Raw genomic sequence first — 10599 nt, forward strand, 5'->3', positions numbered from 1 at the left:
CTGGCAAGGGGGTTATAGACTGTCACTCACAATTGTTCATATTTATAGTGGTTACATATTTCTATCAAAATGTCCTTATGTTTGAGGGATGGGCTGGTTCGGATTGCCGTGGGTATTTCCTTACATATCAGAGTCTAATTGTAGAAGAATGATCTATTCCATCTTTCTTCCTTCTTCCATTTAATGTATGTCTCTCACCCCACTATCAGGTAGAGGGGATGATCAATGAGATCCGTACTGCGTTCAAAGATGCTCTGGATCACATCAAGTGGATGGACAAACAGACGCGGACGGCAGCCAAAGACAAGGTCAGGGATGGATGGATACTGGATAGGCTATGCATGGTTGCCACAGGGTATCATGTGTGTCTGCGTTTCTGCGTGTGTGTAAGAGGACAGGGAGGGATGGATACTGGATAGGCTATGCATGGTTGCCACAGGGTATCATGTGTGTCTGCGTTTCTGCGTGTGTGTAAGAGGACAGGGAGGGAGTATTATAGGGTTACAGGTTATAATACAGTAGTTTGAATAGATAGCCCTCTTTGTTTAGATCTCCAGATAATGGAACTAGGAGGTTTTCCGGCCCCATTCCTCCATCTTGCCCTCTCTCTTATCCACTTTGTCCCCCTGATCTTTAGGCGGACACCATCTACAACATGATTGGATTCCCTGACTTTATCCTGGACCCCAAAGAACTGGATGATGTTTACGACGGGGTGAGTGGGAGCCTTTTTGTTCAGTTGTCATGATTGACGAGTTGAAGGTCAAATAACAAGGGCCCCGTAGATCAGTGAGTAATTATTTCTCTCTCTCTCTGTCTGTCTTTGTTTGTATATCCATCTCTGTCCACAGTATGACGTCTCAGAAGACAACTTTTTCCAGAACACGCTCAACTTCTACAACTTCTCCGCCAGGGTGATGGCCGATCATCTCCGCAAGCCACCCAGCAGTGACCAGTGAGTCTTCATCAGCTACACACATCATCACCACCACCATCACTATACCTCAGTGCATATTTGTACTGTAAATGAACTTGATTCTTGACCTTAACCACGATTGGGTAGGTTACTTTCTAAATGTAATCCGTTAGTTACTAGTTACCTGTCAAGTTGTAATCAGTATTGTTACTTTCAGTTACTTTTGGATTACTTTCCCCTTAAGCTTCATTAGAAGAAGACAAATAGGATCCATCAAACGCATTTGGTGTGTCATCATAATGGTCTCTGACTTTTGGTCAGACCTGCTAAGGTGTAACGAATTTAAACTTGCGCCTTTTTTCAATACTGAATTGAATGTCAGTAGCTAGGTTTCCATCCAATTAGACAGATTTTCATGTGAATATTCTAAAAACCACATGAAAACAATATGCACATTTTCCCACCAGAGATGTTTCCATCAAATTGACTTGTTGCAGGTAAAAGGCGAGATGACGTAGGGCACATGAAAAACTTTTGCAGTTAAATTCCCATATACAATACACACTTACATTTTTAACTCTACTGAAGGGTTTTCTAACAAACATTTGTGCGTTATATAGCGAGTGTGCACACTCTGGGATTGGCACGTGCACTGTAGCCAATAGCTCTGATTACTATTATGGAAAATAGACAGGCAAGCATAGATTATCATGTCACCAGAATAAGACCATCGATATTTATTGGAATGGTGCATCAAGCTCATCTTGAACATTCACCACCCTGTGAAGTTCATAATTTAAAGGTGCGCTATGCAGGAATCGCTCCGCAATTTCCTGGTTTCTAAAACTCTTAATTGTTCGCCTAGTTTCAGTTTGTGACTAGATAAGCTAGTATAGTGTAGAGAATCATTGTACCATCTAAACCACGTTGAAATATATTTTCTATGACCAATTATATTGTTGTTTCAGCTGTTTTGACGCTGGTGTACAAAACAGCAAGTAAAAGACACAAAAACAACATGTAAGAATGGGAAGCATAGAAATGGCCCCCCAAGAACAGATCTACCTCATTTTAGACTTGCTTTCAAGTAGAATGATAGATCTAAATCTCCCATTTCTATGTGAATTTGGTCAAATCGCCCAAAAAGGTACATATTGCTACTTTAATCCTAATAAGTTGTAGTGGGAGGAGTTTACTTCGATATGATGGTTAATTATATCAATATTTGCGCATAAAAGCTTTTCCACTGAAATTTGAGTAATTCATTTTACCAACACATAAAGATCCCACCTTGTCTGGTGTATTTTTTCCCCCATCAGGCCTGTCATTTTTTATCCGACATGTACTTTACTACCATCAAAAAGTAAACCTCCCTCGAGAGAACTGAAAGGTGTCCTAATGTATTTTTTTCTCTCGCTAACATCCTTTCTAAATGCAAAAGTAATTTAAAAAAGTAATCATCCAGTTTATCAAAAGTATTTGTAATCTGATTACATTTAAAAATATATATATATTGTTTGATATTCTCATGGAGCATATCCAAATAGCACTCTATTCGCTATAAAAAACAAACACATACTATACCACTCCATACATTCCATTCCAGAAATGACTATGAGCTGTCCTCTCAAGAGCCTCAACTGGTCTGCTCTCTTACACTGGTCTCCACCACCTCCCCCTAGATGGAGTATGACCCCTCCCACAGTCAACGCCTACTACATGCCCAACAAGAATGGAATTGTCTTCCCAGCTGGAATCCTTCAGGCACCCTTTTACGCCCAGCATCACCCCAAGTGAGTGTGTGCATATGAGTGTGTGCATGTGAGTGTGTGCATGTGTGCTTGCATGTGTGCTTGCATTTCTGACCCCATGTGAATTCTCTGCAGAGCACTGAACTTCGGGGGGATCGGAGTGGTGATGGGACACGAACTCACTCATGCCTTTGGTGTCCAGGGTTAGTGTCCACCTTTAACTTACACTTCACAGAACTCATAAACACACCCACTGACCAACACACACCGGCATGTATACATATACTGTACATGATCACCATGTGTGCTTTTTAAAAATATATATATTTGTATTCCTTAATCAGGCAGGGAATACGACAGAGATGGGAACCTTCGGCCATGGTGGCAAAATTCCTCTGTGGACGCATTTAAGAATCGCACGGAATGCATGGTTGAGCAGTACAATGGGTTTACCATCAATGGGACGCATATAAATGGCAAGCAGACGCTGGAAGAGAACATTGCTGACAACGGCGGCCTAAAGGCAGCCTATAATGTGAGTGGGTCTCCCTACTTGATAACACATTACATTTAGTTGCTCACATGTCTGTCTAGTAACTCCGTAATCACTGTAGTGAATCTGAACTGTAGTAATGGACAGTGATGGGCTTGAGTGGTTATTGCCCAAATCCATTGCTATGTAATTCTAAAGCAATTTTTTTTACATTTTATAAAATTTTTATTTCACCTTTATTTAACCAGGTAGGCTAGTTGAGAACAAGTTCTCATTTACAACTGCGACCTGACCAAGATAAGGCATAGCAGTGTGAACAGACAACACATGGAGTAAACAATTAACAAGTCAATAACACAGTAGAAAAAAGGAGAGTCTATATACATTGCGTGCAAAAGGCATGAGGAGGTAGGCAAATAATTACAATTATGCAGATTAACACTGGAGTGATAAATGATCAGATGGTTATGTACAGGTAGAGATATTGGTGTGCAAAAGAGCAGAAAAGTAAATAAATAAAAACAGTATGGGAATGAGGTAGGTGAAAATAGGTGGGCTATTTACCAATAGACTATGTACAGCTGCAGCGATCGGTTAGCTGCTCAGATAGCAGATGTTTGAAGTTGGTGAGGGAGATAAAAGTCTCCAACTTCAGCGATTTTTGCAATTCGTTCCAGTCACAGGCAGCAGAGAACTGGAACGAAAGGCGGCCAAATGAGGTGTTGGCTTTAGGGATGATCAGTGAGATACACCTGCTGGAGCGCGTGCTACGGATGGGTGTTGCCATCGTAACCAGTGAACTGAGATAAGGCGGAGCTTTACCTAGCAAGGACTTGTAGATGACCTGGAGCCAGTGGGTCTGGCGACGAATATGTAGCGAGGGCCAGCCGACTAGAGCATACAAGTCGCAGTGGTGGGTGGTATAAGGTGCTTTAGTGATGGCACTGTGATAAACTGCATCCAGTTTGCTGAGTAGAGTGTTGGAAGCAATTTTGTAGATGACATCGCCGAAGTCGAGGATCGGTAGGATAGTCAGTTTTACTAGGGTAAGTTTGGCGGCGTGAGTGAAGGAGGCTTTGTTGCGGAATAGAAAGCCGACTCTTGATTTGATTTTCGATTGGAGATGTTTGATATGGGTCTGGAAGGAGAGTTTAGAGTCTAGCCAGACACCTAGGTACTTATAGATGTCCACATATTCAAGGTCGGAACCATCCAGGGTGGTGATGCTGGTCAGGCGTGCGGGTGCAAGCAGCGAACGGTTGAAAAGCATGCATTTGGTTTTACTAGCGTTTAAGAGCAGTTGGAGGCCACGGAAGGAGTGCTGTATGGCATTGAAGCTCGTTTGGAGGTTAGATAGCACATGACATAGTTACTGCTATGTAACATGTTACTTATATGTTACCACACAGGACTCTTATTATATTATTACTATACTTCACCTCAGGGCCGGCAGAGTGGTAGTTAATGTTTCTATAGTATCACATTTATTTATATAGCCCTTCTTACATCAGCTGATATCTAAAAGTGCTGTACAGAAACCCAGCCTAAAACCCCAAACAGCAAGCAATGCAGGTGTAGAAGCACGGTGGCTAGGAAGAACTCCCTAGAAAGGCCAAAACCTAGGAAGAAACCTACATAGGAACCAGGCTATGAGGGGTGGAGATTATAACAGAACATGACCAAGTTCATAGATGACCAGCATGGTCAAATAATGATAATCACAGTAGTTGTCGAGGGTGATAACACATTACAGCACCTCAGGAGTAAATGTCAGTTGGCTTTTCATAGCCGATCATTGAGAGTATATCTACTGCTCCTACTGTCTCTAGAGAGCTGAAAACAGCAGGTCTGGGACAGGTCAGGATTCCATAGCCGCTGGCAAAACAGTTGAAACTGGAGCAGCAGCACAACCAGGTGGACTGGGGACAGCAAGGAGTCATCATGCCAGGTAGTCCTGAGGCATGGTCCTAGGGCTCATGTCCTCAGAGAGAGAGAAAGAAAGAGAGAGAGAATTAGAGAGAGCATACTTAAATTCACACAGGACACCGGATAAGACAGGAGAAGTACTCCAGATATAACAGACTGACCCTAGCCCCCCAACACAAACTACTGCAGCATAAATACTGGAGGCTGAGACAGGAGGGGTCAGGAGACACTGTGGCCCCCATCCGATGATACCCCCGGACAGGGCCAAACGGGCAGGATATAACCCCACCCACTTTGCCAACGCACAGCCCCCACACCACTAGAGGGATATCTTCAACCACCAACTTACCATCCTGAGACAAGGACAAGTATAGCCCACAAAGATCTCCGCCACGGCACAACCCGTGGGGGAGCGCCAAACCCAGACAGGAAGATCACGTCCTTGACTCAACCCACTCAAGTGACGCACCCCTCCTAGGGACGGCATGGAAGAGCATCAGTAAGCCAGTGACTCAGCCCCTGTAATGGGGTTTGAGGCAGAGAATCCCAGTGGAGAGAGGGAACTGGCCAGGCAGAGACAGCAAGGGCAGTTCGTTGCTCCAGAGCCTTTCTGTTCACCTTCACACTCCTGGGCCAGACTACACTGAATCATATGACCTACTGAAGAGATGAGTCTTCAGTAAAGACTTAAAGATTCTCTCACATGGGTAGGCAGACCATTCCATAAAAATGGAGCTCTATAGGAGAAAGCCCTGCCTCCAGCTGTTTGCTTAGAAATTCTAGGGACAATTAGGAGGCCTGCGTCTTGTGACCGTAGCGTACGTATGTACGGCAGGACCAAATCAGAGAGATAGGTAGGAGCAAGCCCATGTAATGCTTTGTGGGTTAGCAGTAAAACTTTGAAATCAGCCCTTGCCTTAACAAGAAGCCAGTGTAGGGAGGCTAGCACTGGAGTAATATGATCACATTTCTTGGTTCTAGTCAGGATTCTAGCAGCCGTATTTAGCACTAACTAAAGTTTATTTAGTGCTTTATCCGGGTAGCCGGAAAGTAGAGCATTGCAGTAGTCTAACCTAGATGTGGATTAATTTTTCTGCATCATCTTTGGACAGAAAGTTTCTGATTTTTGCAATGTTAGGTAGATGGAAAAAAGCTGTCCTTGAAACAGTCTTGATATGTTCTTCAAAAGAGAGATCAGGGTCCAGAGTAACGCCAAGGTCCTTCAGTTTTATTTGAGACGACTGTACAACCATCAAGATGAATTGTCAGATTCAACAGAAGATCTCTTTGTTTCTTGGGACCTAGAACAAGCATCTCTGTTTTGTCCGAGTTTAAAAGTAGAAAGTTTGCAGCCATATACTCCGTTATGTCTGAAACACAGGCTTCTAGCGATAGCAATTTTGGGGCTTCACCATGTTTCATTGAAATGTACAGCTGTGTGTCATCCGCATAGCAGTGAAAGTTAACATTATGTTTTCAAATGACATACCCAAGAGGTAAAATATATAGTGAAAACAATAGTGGTCCTAAAACGGAACCTTGAGGAACACCGAAATTAGCAGTTGATTTGTCAGAGGACAAACCATTCACAGAGACAAACTGATATCTTTCTGACATATAAGATCTAAACCAGGCCAGAACTTGTCCGTGTAGACCAATTTGGGTTTCCAATCTCTCCAAAAGAATGTGGTGATCGATGGTATCAAAAGCAGCACTAAGGTCTAGGAGCACGAGGACAGATGCAGAGCCTTGGTCTGACGCCATTTAAAGGTAATTTACCATCTTCACAAGTGCAGTCTCAGTGCTATGATGGGGTCTAAAACCAGACTGAAGCATTTCGTATACATCGTTTGTCTTCAGGAAGGCAGTGAGTTGCTGCACAACAGCTTTTTCTAAAATTTTTGAGAGGAATGGAAGATTCGATATATTTTCTGGGTCAATGTTTGGCTATTTCAAGAGGCTTTATTACTGCCACTTTTAGTGAGTTTGGTACACATCCGGTGGATAGAGAGCCATTTATTATGTTCAACATAGGAGGGCCAAGCACAGGAAGCAGCTCTTTCAGTAGTTTAGTTGGAATAGGGTCCAGTATGCAGCTTGACGGTTTAGAGGCCATGATTATTTTCATCATTGTATCAAGAGATATAGTACTAAAACACTGGAGTGTCTCTCTTGATCCTAGGTCCTGGCAGAGTTGTGCAGACTCAGGAAATCTGAAATTTGGAGGAATACGCAGATTTAAAGAGGAGTCCGTAATTGGCTTTCTCATGATCATGATCCTTTCCTCAAAGAAGTTCATGAATTTATTACTGCTGAAGTGAAAGCCATCCTTTCTTGGGGAATGCTGCTTTTTAGTTAGCTTTGTGACAGTATCAAAAATACATTTTGGATTGTTCTTATTTTCCTTAATTAAGTTGGAAAAATAGAATGATCGAGCAGCAGTGAGGTAATGGTGTTTTCTGTTCTGTTCAGGCATACCAGTCATGGGTGCAGGAGAACGGTGAGGAGAAGAGGCTGCCGGCGGTCAACCTGACCAATGACCAACTGTTCTTTGTGGGATTCGCCCAGGTGGGTCATGGGACTGTCAACAGAATACATTACACGCATCCTGTTAGAGTTCAAGTCAAATACACTACATGACCAAAAATATGTGGACACCTGTTCGTCGAACATCTCACTCCAAAATCATGGGCATTAATATGGCGTTGGACCCTCCTTTGCTGCTATAACAGCCTCCACTCTTCTGGGACGGCTTTTCACTAGATGTTGGAACACTGCTGCGGGGACTTGCTTCCATTCAGCCACGAGCATTAGTGAGGTTGGCCACTGATGTTGGGCGATTAGGCTTTGCTTGCAGTAGGTGCTCCAATTCATATCAATGGTGTTTGAAGGGGTTGAGCAGGTCAGTCAAGTTCTTCCACACTGATCTCGACAAACCATTTCTGTATGGACCTCGCTTTGCATGGGAGCGTTGTCATGCTGAAACAGTATCTTCCCCAAACTGTTGCCACAAAGTTGGAAGCACAGAATTGTCTAGAATGTCATTGTCTGCTGTAGCATTAAGATTTCCCTTCACTGGAACTAAGGGGCATAGCCAGAACCATGAAAAACAGTCCCAGCCCATTATTATTCATCCACCAAACTTTACAGTTGGCACTATGCATTCAGGTATGTAGAGTTCTCTTGGCATCTACCAAACCCAGATTCGTCCGTCAAATTGCCAGATGGTGCTCCATAGTCCACTGTTCCATAGTCCAATGGCAGCGAGCTTTACACCACTCCAGCCAACGTTTGGCATTGCGCATGGTGATCTTAAACTTGTGTGTGGCTGCTCGTCCACTAAAACCCATTTTCATGAAGCGCCAGACGAACAATTCTTGTTCTGACATTGATCCAGAGACGGTTTGGAACTCTGTGGTAAAGACAGACTATTTGTACCCACTTCAGCACTCGGCGGTCACGTTCTGTGAGCTTGTGTGGCCTACCTCTTCGCGGCTGAGCCGTTGTTCCTCCGAGACGTTTCCACTTCACAATAACAGCACTTACATTTGACCGGGACAGCTCTAGCAGGGTAGAAATTTCACAAACTGACTTGTTGGAAAGGTGGCATCCTAAGACAGTCACTGAGCTCTTCAGCAAGGCCATTCTACTGCCAATGTTTGTCTATTGAGATTGCATAGCTGTGTGCTCGATTTTATACACCTGTCAGCAATAGGTGTGGCTGAAATAGTCTAATCCGTTCATTTGAAGGCGTGTCCACATACGTGTATGCATGCATATACATGTATATAATGTACTTGCAAGGATTTTGCCTGACCACATCATAGCTTGTAAATGTTTTTTCCTAGTCAGGTCCTGCTCAGGATGAATTTCTGGCCCTGCTTCATGGAATAAGACACGGGGGTGAATGTGTTCTGGGGTGGTAGTAAGAGTGGACTATTACAACTACTGTTTGAGAGAAGTGTCAACCAAACTGAGTCCAAGTGAATGAATTACACACAACAGTTGGAAGTCCAGAGAGGAGAACACTAGCTACGGTCTGACTTATTGGGGGACCCTCTCTTCTCTCAGGTGTGGTGTTCCGTGCGAACCCCAGAGCGTGCCCACCAGGGACTCATGACAGACCGCCACAGCCCCCCAAAGTACCGCGTCATCGGCACCCTCTCCAACTTGCCAGCCTTTGCAGAGCACTTCCAGTGCCCCACTGGCTCCCCGATGAACCCTGGTCACCGCTGCACAGTGTGGTAGGGCCTGGGAAAACCACAGGGGGGTGCTGTCTGTGGAGTCTGCATGGAGAACCAAGAGGAGGAGTTGATCTCTGCATTGGACCTTTTTTCTATTTTTATTCTTTGTACATAATGATGGACTACTAGTGGTGAGTAGAGCAGCACAGACTCCAGGTTAGCGAGAGGGAGGCGTGTTGAGAGAAAAGTTGTCGTCTGCTGATGCATGTGTAATTCCAGTGTTAGGGGATGGTATTTTTCCTCCTTTTCCACACCCCAGTTTGTGTGGTGCACAAAGACACGTTTTATTTAGTGTTTGCTGGACTTAGTGGGGGGCCGGGGAGGAGGAGCCATTAGGGGATGTCTGTCCACACCCCTTTCTCTATGCTTCCGGGTCATAGCTGTCCTCACTGTGTGCCCTGTTTACAATTGAAACCGGAGCCCTCTTTTGACTGAGGGATCTCCCTGAAACCACTATGACCTCACAGGAAGTGGTCATCACCCTCTGACCTCGCAGGAAGTGCAGGAACTTCACTCTGACATCGCATGATGGAGGTTCAGGTGCCTTTGTGACCTCACAGGAAAGTATCGTCCCAGCCCTATGCAGTATATGTGTGGCTCTGGTAAATGGTAGTTCCCTGTATGGGGTGTCATTTAAATAGGGTGTAATTTGAGATGGAGCCATATAGACTCGCTTCTCCTTTTTCTGTTGCATCACAAGGTGCACTGGCTTCAGTGACATCACAATGAATCCCCCAGCAGTGGTGGGGGATCCTAATACTTTAAAATGGCCTCCCCTCCTATTTACCATGTTCTACTACTGGACAGATGAAAGCACTATGAAGCCTACTGATAACCCTTGCCAACATATTGCTTTTAGTTATCTAATTTCTTAAAGATTGTTGGCGAGCATTTTGAGTACATAGGAAAGGGTACTTAGAAAAGCCACTTAACAGTGTTGACCCAACCAGGAGCAGGGTGCCAATGCCCCTAGACGCCGATCTTGGTTCAGTTTTGTATTTTCAGCACTAATGGTTAAGGTTAGGATTGGGGGAGGGTTTGCTGATCGTATATTTGTACTTAAGGGAAACTTCATCCAGGAGCAAGCAACCACAAGATCGGCAGAGCTCCCTCTGGGACCTATAGTGTGCTGGACAATCTGGGACTCTGGTTGTAGGGACCATCACCACTTGCTTATCTGTGTGTTATAGTTGTTATTGGCATATTATGAAGTTGACAAAGTTGAAATGAGATGCACATCTTTAAATCTGCCTTTTGTCAAAGATTTTT

General features: G+C 44.1%; 1 protein-coding gene across 4 annotated transcripts in view; it reads left to right on the plus strand.

Annotated features, from left to right (window-relative positions):
- Window positions 1–10594, plus strand: part of LOC110509553 (endothelin-converting enzyme 2-like) — a 56963-nt gene extending 46369 nt beyond the window's left edge. For all 4 annotated transcript variants that reach the window (XM_036968067.1, XM_021590491.2, XM_021590492.2 and 1 more), the window contains 8 exons: window positions 210–308; window positions 638–715; window positions 852–955; window positions 2599–2709; window positions 2803–2870; window positions 3012–3202; window positions 7559–7654; window positions 9158–10594. In XM_036968067.1, the coding sequence (XP_036823962.1) occupies window positions 210–308; window positions 638–715; window positions 852–955; window positions 2599–2709; window positions 2803–2870; window positions 3012–3202; window positions 7559–7654; window positions 9158–9334 (924 nt within the window). In that variant the 3' untranslated portion in view covers window positions 9335–10594. The remainder of the gene's footprint in view (window positions 1–209; window positions 309–637; window positions 716–851; window positions 956–2598; window positions 2710–2802; window positions 2871–3011; window positions 3203–7558; window positions 7655–9157) is intronic.
- The last annotated feature ends 5 nt before the right edge of the window (window positions 10595–10599 follow it).

The sequence above is a fragment of the Oncorhynchus mykiss genome, chromosome Y (genome assembly GCF_013265735.2).
Source record: "Oncorhynchus mykiss isolate Arlee chromosome Y, USDA_OmykA_1.1, whole genome shotgun sequence".
Taxonomy (NCBI): domain Eukaryota; kingdom Metazoa; phylum Chordata; class Actinopteri; order Salmoniformes; family Salmonidae; genus Oncorhynchus; species Oncorhynchus mykiss.